This window comes from Equus asinus, chromosome 2 (assembly GCF_041296235.1).
Source record: "Equus asinus isolate D_3611 breed Donkey chromosome 2, EquAss-T2T_v2, whole genome shotgun sequence".
NCBI lineage: Eukaryota > Metazoa > Chordata > Mammalia > Perissodactyla > Equidae > Equus > Equus asinus.
Genome location: NC_091791.1, coordinates 176,416,642 through 176,436,956, shown reverse-complemented (window position 1 = coordinate 176,436,956; position 20,315 = coordinate 176,416,642). Strand labels below are relative to the sequence as shown.

The 20,315-nt window shown below is 35.1% G+C and overlaps 1 protein-coding gene across 2 annotated transcripts in view; it reads left to right on the top strand.

Moving 5' to 3' along the window:
- STRN3 (striatin 3) overlaps window positions 1-20,315 on the top strand; it is a 93,797-nt gene that overhangs the window by 26,721 nt on the left and 46,761 nt on the right. For both annotated transcript variants that reach the window (XM_014857392.3, XM_014857386.3), the window contains exons 2-3: window positions 17,204-17,307; window positions 17,959-18,032. In XM_014857392.3, coding sequence (XP_014712878.1) covers window positions 17,204-17,307; window positions 17,959-18,032 — 178 coding nt within the window. The remainder of the gene's footprint in view (window positions 1-17,203; window positions 17,308-17,958; window positions 18,033-20,315) is intronic.

Here is a 20,315-nt window from a genome sequence, read left to right as displayed (position 1 = left end):
AAGAGGTAGGATTTGGACAGGAAAAAATGGAGAAAGCTGTTAATGTGAGCACAAGATATTAGTGATGGGAAAGGAAAACTTAGTTCCTCTCTTGGGAACCTTTGAGCTGACAATTTTGGAAATGATTAAGTTTCATATTGTGTTGTACGTCTAAGGGTGAAACTATAGATAAACATAAGTCAGAACTTGAATCATTATTACGTTTGTTTGTGTAACGATCTGAAAGAAAGATTCTCCTTAATGGTATATTTTCCCATATAAGAAGTGTTTATGAAACTCTTAACAGCCAGGACTAAAGATCAAATATCTTGATTATGTTTTATAAATAAAAACAATAGTTTTCCTGAATTTCATCCTGCTTTTAAAGAGTTTAGGACAGTTCAATAAAAAAGAAGCAACTTCCAGAAATTTCTAAATGCCTAGCTCTCATCTATTCATATCATTAAGTATCTATTACTTTTAAAGGGATGTGTCAACCTGCAAAAAACAGAAACCAATTTGAGAGGCAAAGCTTTTATTTGGGATCAAAGAATTGCATTTTGGGGAGCACAAATTCAGGTAGAAATCCAAATAGTGTTCCTCTAGGGAGCAAAAGGACCTTTTAGAGGCAATGAAGTGAGGTTTCATTACAAAGAATTTTAATTGGAGTTGGAGGCAGAGATCTAGTTTTAGCTGAACATTGACTCTTGATTGTACCTTCAGGAAATCCACAATCATCAATCTTTGTGCAGTCAGGATCTTTGTTCTTCTGCTGACTTCTCAAACAATTTTTTTTGCTGTTTTTGCCAAGTCCAAAGGTTTGGCCCAGTCTAAGGTTGAAGACAGCAAGGCAGTTTCTGTAAAGGCAGCTCCTACTCCATTTTAAAAGGGCTCTACTGTAGTCAGTTTTGACAAGTGCAACAAATTAAACTATTAGAATTCCTAGTGTCAAAATTACGTGTGCAGTGTACTCCATTTTATTCTATTTATGAGTGGTTTTAAGGAGCTAGTAAGAAGTTATGTGAATAATTCTCTCCCCTAGATATTTAAGAGCCATCTTTCTTGAAAAGATAATTAAGTGACTTATTAACAACTAAGTTAATTCTTACCAAGGATTTTTCATGAAGAGCAGTAAATTTAAACCTTTTATAGGCCGTTCTTGTGAGAAGATGTCATTGAATTCCAGAGAACTGAAGTCCAGTGTATCTTGTCATATCAATTGCTGTGGTAGCTGTGGGCCAAATCATAGATCATCCTATTTTGCATATACTTTTTTTTGCAATACTTTTATTAAGTTAATAGTGTCTACATGAGCAGTTAAAGGGAATTTCCAAAAACCGTTATTGTTTTCTTCATTAGCTTTCTTAAGGTTAATTAAATGTATCTCAGGGATTGTGTTCAGGTTTTCTTTTCCTTGGAAATTTAAAAATTTAGGTTAAATAACTACATTGGTTGGATTTAGTACTATAGCAGTAAATGTGGATATAAATACCTAAGGCTCCTAAATTTAGGATTCTTTCAGCTTATTCATGCTCAGTTTCTTAAATGTCTTAAGTGTTTTCTTAATTTTGATCATTAATGTTCTGAATTAACAGACTAGATAAACAAAATTTCTGGAATCGCAGACACTTACTTAACCAAAGTGAATTCTTCCTTTATGCGTGTAAAAAACCTGCGCATTTTTTTTAGAGTAATGTCGTTTATCATAGATGAGTTAGGTACTTCCAGGTTTGAGACTCAGCAAGAGATTGTACATATATGGTCATTCCCATATTTTGCAGTTGCGAAAACTGAGAAACTGTGTAATTAGGATTTATTCAGCAAGAAATACTTATTGAGTTTTTACATGTGGCAGGCAGAGGAATACATAAGTGAACAAAAGACAAATATTCATACTTTTATGAAGCTTACATTCTAGTGACATTTGTCTAATGAGTGGCAAAAAAAAAGGCTGATTTGGTTTAGAATTGCAGTGATGAAATTGGGCTGGGAAATATTTTTCATCCTGCTTTCCAGTTCTCACAGTTGGATTGTACATTGTACAATGTACATGGCTGCCTGGAGCCTAAGTTATATTAGAAATTCTAACTCTGAGGCAAAATTATTGATGTCTGCTTTGGGTTTGGGAGGGGAACTGGTAACGTCAGGAGGTCATCACCACCGCGCTTCTCTCTCTAGCTGATTTGCTGATTTTTGCTCCCCATTCTGCTGAGTGGCTCTATAGTTTGGTGAGCCAGAAGGTACTCTGGAGTGAGACTGCCTGGATTCAAATCTTAGCACCTCCACTGCTGTTCTGGTGATGCTGACCAAGTTACTTAACTTCTTTGTACCCCATTTGTCCCTTCTGTAAAGTGAGGGAAGTAACACCAACTCATAGGATCATTGGGAGGAGTAAATGTGTTCATACGCTTAGAAGCCAAACACACAGAATACTTGACAAATATTTGTGATGGTTATTCTTCCCCCTTTTCATTTATAATTCTAAGGTCCAAAAGTTCTGAAAGTCAAAAGATTTTTGTTAACTATTTGGTGACAGAAACCTTACCTGAAGTGACACTAACCTTGTTTATCGTCTTTATTTATCCCACTTACTGAAAATTCATATACTTTGTTATATTTGTTTGATTTTGTTACTGCCACAGTTTGTATTGGGTGACATGTTATGTAATATGTGGTATATACACTTTAGTAATAATTTCCAGAACACATTTGGCCTAAAGGGTTTTAGTAAAGGAATATGGACCTCTACTAGTGAAAATTGTACTACATAGCTAAGTCTGTGTTTTCCTCCCATTAGTAATCTGAAGATTTCTGACAGTTTTAAATAACTTACCTGATTAGTAATTGCCTTAATTGATTTCTGAAAGTGCTTTGGGTTTTAAGAGACAGAGTAATAAATTAATCTAAGCTCTTCTTGAAAACTTGCTTGTAAAATTATTTTTTATTGTTTGTAATTACTTATTTCATTACAAAATTTGAAATATCTCTTGAGAGTTAATGGTTTCAAGAAACATTCCAGTCTTGAGAACGTAAATTTGCCCTCCGGTAACAAGAAGAAAGATGGGTTTTTTTCTTCTAATTGTCAAGTGCTGTGAAAACCTTTTTTTTTTTTCCTTCTTCTCCCCCCAGTATATAGTTGTGGATTGTAGTTGTAGGTCCTGCCGGCTCTGCTGTGTGGGATGCCGCCTCAGCATGGCCTGATGAGCAGTGCTAGGTCCACGCGCAGGATCCGAACCTGCGAAACCCCAGCTGCTGAAGCAGAGTATGCGAACTCAACCACTCTGCCACTGGGCCAGCCCCTCATTTTGTTATTTTATGATAGCACAGTAATCTTTTGTTTAGTCAACATTCTCTTCTTACTGGCTTCCCCAAAGAATCAATCTTATCAACAGAAAAAAAACCCCAAATAATAGAAGCTGAAAGTCACTTATATAGAAGCCTTTTCCACTTAGTTTTGAAAAAATTTATACCCAGCCATATTCCAAAAAGAATTCCATTCTCTTTTCAAAGATACGTAAATAATAAAATAAGTTAGAAGTGGCAGAGTCCATTTATTCTTAGCTTAGACATAGTTTGGATTCCCAGCTTGGTACAAAACAGAATGCTTGAGGGACAAGGGAAGCTTGTTGCCGGTACCAAGTCGGAAGACTCTAAGAAGTTGGTAGAATGTTTTTAGTATTCTGATAGGAGAAGTGGCTCTGCACAGCTCTGTAATAATAATAAGAGAATGCCTCTGTTATTGTTCTCCAGATTCTGAATGAGTGCTATAATACCATATTACTGGCTTTTGCAATATTTGAGAGTTTTTATGAACTTGTATATCATGTTATTTAAAACATATTTAAAAAATGGCAAGATATCAGTAACACTTATTTTTAGAGAGTCCATTAAAATAGCTTAAAAGTTTTATGCCTCAAAGGGGTAAACTTCCTCTATTTATGGGAAGTGGACTTACCTAGAGCTTAATGCTTTCAAATGCCAGATGAGAAGTTTTGGAACACAGAATTTAATAGTTAAAAATTAGAAATCTCTTATGCTTTAAACCAACTGTTGCTGTGCAAAATGACATTGGGACTTTAGAGGATGGTTGTGGTATTCTCATTAAATTTTGTGTTAAGCTCTGTTATAAATAGAAGAGAGAAAAATAAAATGTAGGTTTTATTTGCCTCTGGAAATCTTAGTATTTTGTTAGTGTTTCTCTTTTTCTTGGAATTAAATGTTATTTTTATGAAAAAATAAGCTATTGCAAGCAAGCTTTTGGTTATTCTTGAAAAGACAGACTATGCCTTTTGAGTACATCTTGTTAAGTGGGGAAGTGACTGCTTGTATTATAACAGAGATTTCTGTGCAGTATCTCAACCCAATTATGAGGCTGTGTTTTTAACATCTAAGCTCCTTAATGATTCTGATAACTAGCAAAGTGTTGAAACCTCTGCATGGTATGAATTTATTTTGTATTTTATGTTTTATATAAAATGTCAGTGGGTCAGCTGACTCTTTATACTTATGTCTTAAATTATTGTAGCTGAAACTTGCTTAACCCCAGATATTTCCTAAGTGCTTAGAATAGAATCACATGTATAATTTTAGTTGACCATTAAGAGGAAAGGGTGCTAACATTTGTTCAGAGCCTACTCTTTTAGTTGTGTTAATGAATTTATTATTAGTTACTGTAACCTGATTTTGTCTTTAACTTGCTTCCACCCCTTTCTTTGTTAATTCCTTGGATGTTAAAGTTTGTTCCTTAGTGGTGTTGCAGTTTCTAAATATTTCTCAGGTTTTCAATAGTGCTAAAGAATGTTGTAAAATCATTAAGTAAAACAAAACACCTATTTCTAGTGTTTGCATTTAGTTTAAAGTAAGAAAACTCTTAGAATAAAACAAGTTTTCTTAAGTAATTTATTTCTTTGTTTTAAGCAAGATACTCTTATTTTGGAAACATTGGAACTACAGTAATTGTGAAATAACTTAAGGCTGATATTAGCTGAGTCAGTGTTGAATGTTTTGCGTTGGTGACCTCTAGTGGTCTTGCAGTTAAAAAATGACCTGTTGTCAGTATGAACTGATTTTTTTAGATTCTCATGCGATAATCACATGCTGATTGTTGAATAAAGTCAAGTGATAAATAAAATATGGTCCCAGTGTGTGCCTTTACCTATATTCAGAGAAAGAAAAGTTATCTTAAAAATCAGTAACAAGATTTGTTACTCTGAATTAACTGAGATTGGATATGGAAACAAATTTATAAAAGTTCATTTTGCCTGTACACTATGTTTGTAGTGATGAATTTCAATAATCATCTCACTTTTATACTCTTGAAGTCAAATAATTAAAAACTTACTAAAATTATTTGGTTTGGATAAATAAGAAAATGAAAATTTATGGTTCTTATTCCTCCTTTTATTGAAGTTACTACACAGCGCTTTGTAGAACCTTTTTCCCCTCCTAACTAAAGGACCTAGGTCTTTGACCTTATTGTCACAATAAAAATGTACTTCTTATATATAACCCTTAAAAGAGAGATTAATTTTTAAACTTTTAAAAATAGTGAAATATAATTTGTATCCAGAAAAGTGTATAAAACATAATTGCACAGTTTAAACAGTTATTATAAAGAGAATGATATTACTCTTAGAGAGAGCAAGAAACAGCACTGCCAGCACCCCAGAAGCCTTTACAACCTGCCTCTTCCAAATCACCACTGCCTCCTTCCTTCCCTCATAGGGTGACCACCTGGACTTTTTGTGTGATTGTTTCCTTGCTTTTCTTTATATCTTACTATCTAAGTGTGCATTGCTCGAATTAGTATTAGTTTAGTTTTGCCTGGTAGTGAACTTTACATAAATGGAATCACATAGAATGTTGTCTTTTGACAGAGTCCCCACATGTCCCCCCACCCCCGTTTTCTTCTGTTATTAATATCTTGCATTAGTGTGGCACATTTGCTACAATTAACCAGTTTTGATAAATTATTATTATTAACTAATGTTCTTAGTTTAGTTTAAGGTTTATTCTGTATTGTACCGGTTTATGGGTTTTGACAAATGCATAATATCGTGGAACTATAATTACAGTCTCATGCAGAATAATTTTGCCGCACCTAAAAATTCCCTGTGCTTCACTGTTTATCTTCCTCCTTACCCCCAAATGCTTGGCAGTCACTGATCTTTTTGCTGTCTCTGTGGTTTTGCCTTTCTAGGATGTCATATAGTTGGAATCATGCAGTATGTAGCCTCTTCAGGCTGGCTTTTTTCACTTAGCAGTATACATTTAAGATTCCTTCATGTCTTTTCATGACTTGGTAGCTGATTTCTTTTTATTGCCAAATAATATTCTGGTGTTTCAATGTAGCACAGTTTGTATATCCATTCACCTATTGAAGGATATCTTAGTTGACTCCAAGTTTTGGCAGTTATGAATAAAGCAGTGTTAAACATTCACCTGCAGATTTTGAGTGGGCACAGGTTTTCAGCTAATTTAGATAGCTGAAGGAGCTATCTAAATCAAGGAGCATGATTGCTGGATCTTAAGGTAAAAGTATGTTTAGTTTGTAATAATCTGCCAGTCTTCTGGCTATACCATTTTGCATTCCCACCAGCAGAGAATGAGAGTTTGTGTTGCTTCACATGCTGGCCAGCATTTTGGATTTCAGCCATTTTAATGGATGTATAGTGGTATCTCGTTGCTATAGTTTGCATTTTGCTGTTGACAGTGATGTGGAGCATATTTTCATATGGTCATTTGCCACCTGTATATCATATTGGGTAAGGTTTTTGTTCAGGTCTTTTGCCCCCCACCCTTTGTTTTTTTAAAGATTGGCACCTGAGCTAACATCTGTCATCAATCCTTTCTGTTTTTCCCCTTTCTTCTCCCCAAAGCCCCCCTGGTACATAGTTGTATATTCCAGTTATAAGTGCTTCTGGTTGTGCTATGTGGGATGCCACCTCAGCGTGCCCTCACGAATGGTGCTGTGTTCACGCCCAGGATCCGAATCAGCAAAACTCGGGCTGCCAAAGCAGAGTGTGCAAACTTAACCACTTGGCCATGGGGTGACTCCTTTTGTGCTTTTTAAAATTGGGTTGTCAGTAAGAGTTGGTTGTTAATAGTATTTGTTTTTAGGATTTTTTGTATATTTTGGATACCAGTCCTTTATCAGAAATGTGTTTTGCAAATATTTCCTCCAAGTCTGTGGCATATCTTTCATTCTCTTAATGTCTTTTGCAGAGCTGAAGTGTTTTCAATTTTAATAAAGTCCAACTTGCCAATTGTTAACAATGAATCATGCTTTTGGTTTTTGTATTTAAACCTAGGTCTTCTCCCATGTATCTTTTGGAAGTTTTAATAGTTTTGTATTATATGTTTATTATATTTTATGTATTTTTGTGTATTATATAGTGTATATATAAATGGGTGTGTGTATATACAGAGAGAGAGGGGCAGAGAAAGTCTTGAAGTCTGGTAGTGTCAGTCCTCTGACTTTGTTGTTCTTCTGTATTGTGTTGGTTATTCTGGGTCTTTTACCTTTCTATGTAAAGTTTAGAATCATTTTGTTAATATCCAGAAAGTAACTTGCTGAGATTTTTTATTGGGATTGCATTGAATCTCCAGATCAAGTTGGTAATATTTGACAGCTGAAAAATACTGAGTTTTTCTGTCCATGTACATGGAATATCTCTTCATTTATGTAGACCTTCTTTGATTTCTTTCATCACTTTTTTTTTTGGTAGTTTTCCTTACGTAGATCCTTGTGCATCTTTTGTTAGATTTATACCTACATTTCTTTTTCCTTTTTTTAGTGCTAATATAAATGGTGGTATGTTTCCGTTTCAAATTTTGAATTGTAATTGTTCATTCCTGGTATATAGGAAGGCAGTTAACTCTTGTATATTAACTTTGTATCCTGCAGTCTTGCTATAATCATTTATTAGATCCAGGGGTTTTTTGGGTTAATTCTGTAGAATTTTCTACGTAATGAGTAATGTCATCTGCAAAGAGTTTTATTTCTTCCTTCTCAATTTGTATACTTTAAAATTTTCTGTTCTTTTTTTTAAATGGAATGCTTCAAATTTGTGTGTCATGCTTACAGAGGGGCCAGGCTAATGTTCTCTGTATCATTCCACTTAAAATGTTTTTTTTCTTGTGTATTGCATTAGCTAGGACTTGGAGTACGATGTTGAATAGGAGTCGTGAAAGGGAATATCATTTCCTTGTTTCTGATCTTAGGAGGGAAAGCATCTAGTTTCTCACCATTAAATAGGATATTTAGCTGTAGGTTTTTGGTAGATGATCTTTATCAGTTTGTGGAAGTTCACTGCTATTCCTAGATTGCTGAGAGTCTTTGTCATAAATGATGTTTGATTTTCTCAGATGCTTTCTACATCTGTTAATATGGTTGTATGACTTTTCTTCTTCTTTAGCCTGTTTAGTCAATTAATGATAAGATTACATTAGTAGATTTTCGAATGTTGAACCAGCCTTGCATTCCTGAAATAAATTCTACTTGTTATATAATTCCTTATATATGGCTATTGTTGAATTCAACTTGCTAATATTTTGTTAAGGATTTTTGCGTCTATGTTCACAGGAGGTACTGGTCAGTAGTTTTCCTTTCTTGTGATGTCTGTGTGGTTTTGGTATTAGGGTAAAGCTGACTTTGTCAAATGAGTTAGCAGTGTACCCTCTGCTTCTATTTCCTGTAATAGATTGTAGAGAATTGGTATCATTTCTTAATTCTGGTAGAATTCACCAGTGAGCACATCTTGGCCTGGTACCTTCTGATTTGGAAGGTTGTAATTATTGGTTCGATTTCTTTAATAAGTACAGGACTATTCAGATGACCTATTTCTCCTGTGTGAATTTTGGTAAATTGTGTCTTTCAACAAATTGGTTCATTCTATCTGAGTTATCAAGTTTGTGGGCGTAGAGTTCATAATATTCCTTTATTATCCATTCAACACTCATGGGATGAGTAGTGATGACCCTTTTTTCATTTCTGTTATTAATTTGTGTCTTCTCTCTTTTCCTGGTTAACTTGACTAGAGGTTAATCAATTTTATTAATCTTTTCAAAGATTGAGTTTCATTGAATTTTTTTTTTTTAAAGATTGGCACCTGAGCTAACAACTGTTGCCAATCATCTTCTTTTTTTTCTTCCCAAAGCCCCCTAGTACATAGTTGTAAATTGTAGTTGTGAGTGCCTCTGGTTGTGCTGTGTGGGACGCCACCTCAGATGGCCTGATGAGTGATGCCGTGTCCGCGCCCAGCATCTGAACTGGCAAAACCCTGGGCCGCTCAAGTGGAGCGTGTGAACTTAACCACAGTGCCACCAGCCCAGCCCCTCAGTCTTGTTTTTTTATCCACTCTGACAGTGTTTTCTTTTAATTGGCTTTAAATTCACATTTAAAGTAATTATAGTTGGATATCTTAATATCTACCATGTTTGTAACTTTTCTGTTTTTTTGCACAATCCATTCATCTGTTGATGGACACTTGGGTTGCTTCTAGGTTTCAGCTATTATGAATAGTGCTGCTATTAACATGGGTGTATACATATCTCTTTGAGACTATACTTTCAGTTCTTTTAGGAAGATATCCAGAAGTGGAAGTGCTGGATCACGGTAATTCTATTTTTAATTTTTTGAAGAACTGCCGTACTGTTTTCTACAGCGCCTATACCATTTTATATTCCCACCAACAATACATAGGGTTCCAATTTCTTCAAATCCTCACCACTTGTTGTTGTTTTTAATAGTAGCCATCTTAATGAGGTGGTATCTCATTGTGGGTTTTTTCCCCCTCACATTTCCGTAATGATTAGTGATGTTGAGCATTTTTTCATGTTCTTGTTGGCCATTTGTATATCTTCTTTGGAGAAATATCTATTCAGATCCTTTGCCCATTTTTCAATTGGGTTGTTGACTTTTAGGAATCTTCTATACACTCTGGATATTAATCTATTATCAGGTGTATGATTTGCAAATATTTTTTGCCATTCTGTAGGTTACTTTTTCACTGTTTTGGTAGTATTCATTGATAAGCAGAAGTTTTTAATTTTTGTCAAGTCCACTTGGTCTAGTTTTTCTTTTGTTACCTATGCCTTTGGTGTCATATCTGAGAAATCATTGCTAAATCCAATGTTGTAAAGCTTTTGTCCTATGTTTTCCTCTTATTTTATAGTTTTAGGTCTTTGGTCCATTTTCAGTTAGTTTTTGTACATGGTGTTAGATAATGGTCCAACTTCATTCTTTTGTATGTGGATATTCAGTTTTCCCAGTACCATTTGTTGAAGAGACTGTTCTATCTCCATTGTGTAATTGGCACCCTTGTTAAAGATCGTTTGACCATGTATGTAAGGGTTTATTTCTGATGTTCCATTGGTCTATAACATATAACTGTAACGTATAACTCTCTCTCTGCCGTTATCCTACTGTTTTGATTGCTATTGATTTGTCATGTGTTTTGAAATTAGGAAGTGTGAGGCCTCCAAATTTATTCTTCTTTTTCAAGGTGGCTTTTGTTATTTTGGGGCCCTTTGATAGTCCATGTAAATTTTAGCTTGGAGTTTTCTATTTCTGCAAGAACATCATTGGGAGTTTGATAGGGATTGCTTTGAGTCTCGAGATTGCTTTAAGTAGTATCGATATTTTAATAATAATGTCTTCTAATCCATGAACATGGAATGTATTTTCATTTATTTCAGCCTTTAATTTTAGTCATCAGTGTTCTGTAGTTTTCTTTGTTTCTTTTAAACATAATGCTGTTTTATTTATTTATTTATTTTTTGAGGAAGATTAGCCCTGAGCTAACTGCTGCCAATCCTCTTTTCGCTGAGGAAGCCTGGCCCTGAGCTAACATCCATGCCTATCTTCCTCCACTTTATATGTGGGACACCTACCACAGCATGACGTGCCAAGTGGTGCCATGTCCCCACCCGGCATGCTAACCGGTGAACCCTGGGCCACCAAAGCGGAATGTGTGAACTTAGCCACTGTGCCATCAGGCTGGTCCCTGGTCATGTGTTTTTTCCCCCTTTATTCTATTAATGTGGTCGCTTAAATTTCAGTTTTCTTGTGTTGAACCATCTTTGCATTCCAGGAATAAATCTCGGTCATGATGTATAATCTTTGTAATATCCTGCTGAATTTGACTTACTGGTATTTTGTTGAGGATTTTTGTATCACTGGCTGTAAGGGATATTGGTTTGAGGTTTTCTTGTAGTGTCTTTATCTGGCTTTGTTACTGGAGCAGTACTGGCCCCATTGAGTTAAGGAATGTCCCCGCTTCAATTTTTGGAAATATTTTAGAAGGATTGATGTTAATTCTTCTTTAAATGTTTGGTGGAATGCATTAGTAAAGCTGTCAACATCTATTTTTGTTGAGAAATTTTTGATTATTGATTCAATCTCTCTACTAGTTATAGATCTTTTCAGATGTTCTATTTCTTCATTATTCAGTCTTGGTAGGTTTTGTGTTTCTAGGTTATCCAGTTTGTTGGTGTACAGTTGTTCATAGTACTCTGTTAGAATCCTTTTTATTTCTGTAGAATTGGTTGTCCCCACTTTCCTTTCTGATTTTAGTAGTTTGTGTCCTTTTTTCTGTAGTCAGTCCAGCTAAAGTTTTGTCAATTTTGTTGATCTTTTTGAAGAAACATGTTTTAGTTGTGTTGATTTTCTCTGTTGTTTTTCTATTCTCTATTTTGTTTATTTCTGCTTTATTTGGTTATTTCTTTCCTTCCACTAGCTTTGGGTTTACTTTGTTCTTTTTCTAGTTTCTTAAGGTGTAAAGTTAGGTTGTTGATTTGAGATTTTTCTTGTCTTTTAATGTACGCGTTTATAGCTATAAAATTTCCCCTTAGCACTGCTTTTGCTGTGTTTCATAAATTTTGGTATGTGTTTTCGTTTTCATTCCTTTCTAAGTATTTTCTAATTCTCCTTGTGATTTTTTTGTTCCATTAGTTGTTTAAGAGTGTGTTAATTTTCACGCATTTGTGACTTTTCCAGTTTTCTTTCTGTTATTGATTTCTAACTTAATTCGTTGTGGTCATAGAAGATATTTTTTATTATTATCTGTCTTTTTGTATGTGTGTGTGTGTGTGAGGAAGATTGTAACTGAGCTAACATCTGTTGCCAGTCTTCTTCTTTTTGCTTGAGGAAGATTGCCACTGAGCTAACATTGGTGCCAATCTTCCTCTATTTTATGTGGGATGCTGCCACAGCATGGCCTGATGAGTGGTGCCAGGTCCATGCCTCGGATCTGAACCCACGAACCTCATGCCGCTGAAGTGGAGCACATGAATGTAACTGCTGCTGCCACTGGGCTGGTCCCTGGTATCTATCTTTTAAAATCTGTTGAGACTTAATTTGTGGCCTAACATATGGTGTATCCTGGAGAATATCCCCTGTGTACTTGAGAAGAATGTGTATTCTGTTGTTGGATAGAGTATTCTGTATATGTCTGTTAGTTCTAGTTGGTTTATTGCATTGTTTAAGTCCTCTATTTACTTATCTTCTGTCTGGTTCTTTTATCCGTTATTAAGAATGGGGTAGGGGGGCTGGCCCCGTGGCTGAGTGGTTAAGTTTGAACGCTCCGCTGCAGGCAGCCCAGTGTTTCGTCAGTTCGAATCCTGGGCGCGGACATGGCACTGCTCATCAGACCACCCTGAGGCAGCGTCCCACATTCCACAACTAGAAGAACCCACCACGAAGAATACACAACTATGTACCGGGGGGCTTTGGGGAGAAAAAGGAAAAAATAAAAAAAATCTTTAAAAAAAAAAAAAGAATGGGGTAGGGCTGGCCCCGTGCCCGAGTGATTAAGTTTGCGTGCTCTGCTGCAGGCAGCCCACTGTTTCATTGGTTTGAATCCTGGGCGTGGACATGGCACTGCTCATCAAGCCACGCTGAGGCAGCATCCCACATGCCACAACTAGAAGGACGCACAACAAAGAATATACAGCTGTGTATGGGGGGGTTTTGGGGAGAACAAGGAAAAAAATAAAATCTTTAAAAAAAAATAAAAAGAATGGGGGAGTGTGGAACTGTCGGTTTTTCCCTTTAATTCTGTCAATTTTTGTTTCATATATTTTGATGATCTCATTAGGTATTTAAATATTTCTAATTGCTATAGTTTCTTGCTGTATTGAACCTTTTATTACTATATAATGCTTTTCTTTGTCTCTTGTAATCTTTTTTGATTTAAAGTCTATTTTCTCTGATAATAGTACAGGTTTGCTTTGGAGATATTGCAGGTTTGGTTCCAGACCGCTGCAATAAAATGAATATTGTGGGGGCCGGCCTGGTGATGCAGCTGTTAAGTGCGCGTGTTCTGCTTTGGCAGCCCGGGGTTTGCCAGTTCAGATCCCGGGTGTGGACATGGCGCTGCTTGGCAAGTCATGCTGTGTAGGCGTCCCACATATACAGTAGAGGAAGATGGGCACGGATGTTAGCTCAGGGCCAGTCTTCCTGAGCAAAAAGAGGAGGATTGGCGGCAGCAGTTAGCTCAGGGCTAATCTTCCTCAAAAATAAAATAAAACGAATATTGTGCTAAAAAGCGAGTTACATGAATTTCTTGGTTTTCCAGTACATAGAAAAGTTATGTTTACACTATACGGTAGTCTGTTGAGTGTGTAATAGCATTATGTCAAAAAAAAAGTGCATACCTTAATTGAAAGACACTTTATTGCTGGGGCTGGCCCCATGGCCAAGTGGTTAAGTCTGCACACTCTGCTTTCATGGCCCGGGGTTTTGCCGGTTTGGATCCCATGCGTGGAGATGGCACTGCTCATCAGGCCATGCTGGGGTGGCATCCCACATAGCACAACTAGAGGCACTCAAAGCTGGAATATACAACTATGTGCTGGGGGGCTTTGGGGAGAAAAAGAAGAATGAGTAAAAAAAAAGAGATGGGCAACAGATATTAGCTCAGGTGCCAATCTTAAAAAAAACAAAAAAATAAGAACATTTTATTGCTAAAAATGCTAACCATCACCTGAGCCTTCAGTGAATTCTAATCTTTTTGCTGGTGGGGGGTCTTGTAAAAAATGCAATATCTGTGAAGCACAATAAAACGAGGTGGGACTGTATAGGAGGTTTGCAAACTTTAATGGAAAACCTTTTAGAGTTTGCAGGCCTCATTGGATCTGTGTTGTCTAGTCTTTTTTTGTTTGTTGTTCTTTTAAACAATTTTTCATTCTGAGGCTGTCCAAAAACAAACCTGAGGCTAAGTTGCAGATCCCTGCTTTGTCTTGAACAGAAGTTTTTTTAATCAACATTGAGTTTATCCATCCTTTTCTTTACGGTTAGTGCTTTTGTCTTGTGTAAGAATTCTGAGATTATGAAGATATTTATTATATTCTAAAAGCATTATCGTTCTACTTTCACATTTAGATTTATAATCCTCCTGGAACTGATGTATGTAATGTATCAGACAGAAGTTGTTTCATTTTTCCCCCCATGTATTTACCCTTTTTGCTAAGCACTATTTTTGAAGTGACCATTCTTTCCTCAGTGTTCTGAACTTCTGCCTTTCATAAATTGTGTGACCCTTCTGTGCCCTGGTTTGTTTGTGGGCCTTCTGTTTCTTTGATCTGTTTGCGCATCCCAGCGCCAATCCCTGTCTTAATTTCTCTAGCTTTATAATACCTCGTAATGTCTGGTGGAGCAGGTTCTGCCACCTCATCCTTCATGCTTGTCTTGCCTGTTCTCAGGAATTTGAATTTCTTTGTAAATTTTAGAACCAGCTTGTCAGGTTCTAGACACACAGACTGGGAATTCGATTGGAATTACACTAACTGTCTTGGTCAGTTTCTGTGAAAACTGTTGTTTTTCTGTAGTGAGTCTGCTAGTCCGTTTAGTTTTATCTTTTATGTCTCAGTTCAAATTTTAAATTTTCTGTGCGGAGATCCTGCACATCTTTGTTTCGTATATTCCTAGGTACTTTTGTTTTTTGATACCATTGTCAATATGCCTTTTCTGGTTACTTTTTAAAGTGTTTATTTACAGAGATAGTGCTATTAATGGTGCATTATGACCTATAAGAGTAGCTGAAAAGTCCATTGTCAGTGATCCTTTACTAAATGCCAGATCTATTATTTAATTGGTCTTTATTACCACCATCACACATAACCTTTACCTTTTCAGTCAAAGTATCCGTCTAGGTGCTTGGTGATACAAGGTCATAAGGTCAGTTCCAGTATTCAAGAGGTATCTGTCATCTGCTTTTTACCCACTTCTCAATATTTGGTTAGGCCATGTCCTTTTAAACGTTTGGTTTTAATGAATTCTCACCTTTTCCTTATCGTGTGTCTTTGTGAATTACCTCTCTTTAGCTCACGTTCAGATGCTCCTTTGGGTTTCTTGGTTTTTTTGTGTGGTTTGTGTTTGTTTAGTTAACTAGAATCTCTAAGTATGGATGGTTTTTAACACGAAAATGCCAAAGAAAGAAGTGAAAACGAATTCTCACAACATTCTAAGATTCTAATTGGAAGCATTTCCAATTTGTAGTCCTTTTTAAAAAATCCTGTAGAGGACGTTATGACTTTTGCTTAGTTTGCAATGCCTCTGTCAATCAGAAAATCACCAGTTACTGCTTCTTAAGCGGAATAAAGTGATTTTCTATCATCTTTTTCCACTGCTCATTGTAGAATGTTTATGAGATCTGGAAATTGGAGTCACATACTGGTTCACTAGTATTCGATTCATGGTTCTTTAAAAAAAAAAACAGTCAATATAGGAGAAAACTCAATCAGAATTCTTGAAGCTGTATAATAAAATTGACATATTTTACCTTTGTTCTATAGTTTGAGACTCGTAAGTGCTACTTTTCTCTTTAAGATCTTAAACTATTAGGTTCTGAATCTTTACCATTCCTCCTAGACCTTTACTTCTGTTTTGAAACTTGTATTTAGAAGTGTTATGTAACTAGTTGTTGATAATTTCTCAGGTGTTATGATTCTTTTTTCTAAGGACAATAGAGAAGAACTTGTTTTAATGACAGTGGGCATTTATTACTTATGTGCTCTTATTAATTAATTTGATTTAGCTGGTCTGTTGGCTAGTGTATTTCTATTATAGAAATGAACACATCCTAACTTAATGGGTTAAATGTTCTAGCTGAGTTCATTTGTTATAATTCCATGTTCACTGAAATTTTTAAAAATAAAAAAATTTTTAATCATTATGTAGTCTACCAAGTAGGTTACTTTCTCTTAATGAACAAATACAACTGAGTCATCTAGCAAGAGTGTTCTCCCCCATGTGAAAGTTATTTTATTGTAAATGTGTGCTTAATGGCAAATGTCCTCATACGGAGTCCAATCTCTTTAAACATTATTCTTTAATGTGGTGTAGATAAAGAAGGCTGACATGCTGGAAAGAGCCAGAAAAAGAAAAAGATGGAGAATCGCCTCTCTCAGGAAATAAGGCAATTAAAAATTAAAAAATTGCTCCCACAGTAGAAAAATGACAGCAGAAAGTAATGAGGTCATTGAACATATGGTGGCTTAACTTAAACAATTTGCATTACTCTGGTATTACTGTTTCAAGAATTGAAACAATTTGGATTGGGGTGGGTAGGTTGGAAAAGATTATAAATTTTTAAGTATTTCATGAAAAGAATGCTTTTGAGGTAATATTACTGTTTTTTTTAAACAACCTGTATCTCGTTTTGGGAAAAATATTTATCTACTTGTCAATATAATATTACTTTTTAGTTCTTTGTGACTCATATGTTAGGAATTAGGTGCAATTTTTACATACAAAATATCCTTTCAAGATTATGTAAAATGAATTAATATTAGAGACCTTAAGAATTATAAGCAAATAGCTAATTTATAGGGTTTTTTAAAAAAATTTTTTTTGGTGAGGAGGATTGTCTCTAAGCTAACATCTGTGCCAAATCTCCCTCTAGTTTGTATGTGGGACGCGGCCACAGCATGGCTTGATGAGCAGCATGCAGGTCTACACCTGGGATCCAAACTTGCGAACCTCAGGTCGCCTAAGCTGAGGGCATGAACTTACCCACTATGCCACTGGGCCGGCCCCTGTTATCTTTATTTTTAAAGTGATTTTGTTATCTAGCAGAGAAAGTTTGTTGACTACTTTTTTGAATTTTAAATCTTGCTGTCATGAGTCAAAGTGCAGAAGTTTGTGTTTATTGTTTTCCTGTTTTCAGTTACCTATGTATAGTTAAGAAAAGAATGAAAATAAATGAATCTTTTATATTTTTAGGCCCGCATAGCATTTTTGCAAGGAGAAAGAAAAGGTCAAGAAAACTTGAAGAAGGATTTAGTAAGAAGAATAAAGATGTTAGAGTATGCATTAAAACAAGAAAGGTATGTGTGCCTCATTTTCATACATGAATAAAATAATACACCTTTATATCATACATATGCTCTTCTGTGTATGTCTGTACACACAGTAGATACATATACTCTTCTATGTATGTCTCTACACACAGTAGATACATATACTCTTCTATGTATGTCTCTACATACAGTAGATATTCTCTTAGGCCATTGTAGAATGCGTTTCAAAGCTCTTTGAAAGATGATAAAACCTTGCCCAAAATACAAGATGATATTTTCATTTGATTCCTATATGAGAAAAGACAAAAAGATCAAAATCTTTAAGATGAAATAGTATCTTTTATTATAGATACTATTTAATATCTATTATATATAACTATATATATATATAAGTATATAACTTAGATCTGGAATTTTTTTAAAGTTCAGGAAAAAAATTATCTGTTTTTTACTTGGGTGTATATGTTAGTTGGGTTATATGTTAGCTGGATAATTTACCTTTTTTTCTCTTTTACTGTAGTACATTTTTCCCTCCAACTTCTTTTGCAAGTAAAGTTTAAAGAAACAGGCATATGTTGTATTTTATGGGTTATTGGAGAAGTATATGCTAGTAGTTACTTAACTGTGTAGAAAAGGAAAATAATTTTTTTTCTTTCAACAATTTTATTAAATTTTCAGGGCAAAATATCACAAATTAAAATATGGCACAGAACTGAACCAAGGTGATTTGAAAATGCCAACCTTTGAATCAGGTAAACTCTTCTGTTAACCATTTTTTTCCCCCCAATTCAAGAAAAATTGCCTTAAGCTCATTTTTATGTAACAGACATGTTCTCTTTTCTCCCATTTCGCTTTGATAGTGTTGGTTAGTCAGGTGGTTGATTAGTGTAATACTTTCTAGAATTTTGGGGAAAATAGTAAATGAATGAAAGTAAATCATTTCATCTACATCTCAATTCTGAGGTTATTTGTTGTATTTTCCTTGTATTGAAACCTTTTGTAAAACTGTGGGTCCATTTTTGGTCGTAATTAGAGGTGGAACGTTAAGCCTTGTAGGCAATCCTTGTCTCATCCTATATAAGCTTAATTTTTCATTATTAAAAAGTTCTTTTTGTCTGGAGAAGCTGTGATTAACTTAGTTTAGGTCTCAAGACATTGGAGATTTGATTGAATTTGGAAACTATAGAGACAGCCAAATAAGAATAAGAGAAGGAAAAAATTTTCTCCAGTTGCCCTTGCTCTTTACTAAGCAGTGAGTGTGAAAGTGGTATCTGATGAATAATTATGCAAGGAAGGATAGGGCTAGTTATAGGAAAGGATTGTGATTACACTTGGAGTAGTCTAAAAGTCTAGTAAGTAAGGAACATTTGATTTATATTATACAATATTTGAGAATATTACTAGCAGTTTCTTATTTCTCAGGTATATTTAGAACACGTTTATATACACATTATGATGGTGCTAATTGAATTGTGTTCTTGGATGTTGGTTACTAAGACAAGAAAAAAATGTGTCTTTATTTGGATATTCAGTTTTTCTTCTCCTCCTATAGTTGTTTCTATACCTAATAAAGTCAGAGCATATACAGTAGGGAAAATAAAACTTATGTATGTATTTTTTTTAGTTAGGTGTTAACAGTACATTTTAAAAAGTTAGTTAATTGGTTTAATATTAAGTACTTAGAACTTAGCAGAAATAGTCCATACACACAGCTTGCAGTTGTTTTATTTTTTGGTCTTCTCCACTTACCAGTTTTAGCAGCATAACCATTTTTTTCTACCTTCCAATTGTGGTTATATATATAAAATTAAGAGACCAAGATAGAAGTGGCATGGGTTTCCTTATCTGGCTTTTCAGTGGCTATGAAGCTTCACTCTGATGCTAGGGAACAATATCATGGTCTTCTCCTTGGAAGACCAACAATAAATGATAAAAAAAGTGGAAGGTCTATACATGTTTCCCACAGTAGTCCCATTGCAGTTAGAGAGAGTACAGTGGCTTCACCATAAGAGAAAACCCGATGGATTCAGAGCTTTTCTCTGACTCATTTTCTTTCTCATGTGGCTAGACTATTCAGAAAATAAGCAGTCACTTTCTAGAACTTGAGGGCTGTTGCGCTAACTTGGTCTGCGTAAATGTGAGGAAGGAGGCTAGTGCAGCCACATTGTCCCTGGAGCCAGAGTTGGGATTGGCTACCTGGTCTCAATGCAATAGTTTGTATAAAGCAAACTTAGCAGATTTGTTCGCAGATCAGTCTCTCCTATCTACAACTGAAGTAAGGTAAAACAAGTCTGTTTTTGTCTGTATAAACTCAAATTGAGGAATAAAATAACATCCAAGTATTTTATTTATAGGAGATAACAATAATAACAAAGTAAATTGTTTTCATGGAGTTAGAAAAACTATTCAGGATGTTTAGTGGAAAACAAACAAAGGGATGGGCAAAAACAGCCCATCCAAACAAAATGGGATAAAATTATTCATCAGAGTATAGATAGAGGTAAACATTAAATGAATCAGTCTTGCCTTTTATATATCCCAAACAAATCAAAATGTAAAAAAGAGAAAATGTGTAAAATAGTTGATTTGAAAGAAGTACGAGATACGCATGTGTTTTACACCCTGTCTCAGTAATACCAATATATATATATATCCTAGACCTAACCCTATAAAAGGGATTGTATCCAAATATGTAAAGAGCTCCTTTTTCCCTACATTTAGGAAAAACACTGTAACAGTGGGAAAATGGGCAAAGACTAGAAAAGGCACCTCATAAAAAAGGATATCCAGTGGCTAGTAAACATATGAAATAATGTTCAATTTTGTTAGTTATTGAGGAAATACAGCTTAAACCCGCCAGTGCAAATAGACACATATCAGAATGTCTAAAATCCCAAAGGGAAAAAGTCAAATGTTGATGAGGATATGGAACAATCAGAACTTGTAGACCTACTGGTGGTGGGATTGTAAATTGGTAGAACTACTCTGACAGTTATTTGTCAGTATTATTAAAGGGAACAGAGGATGCATACCCT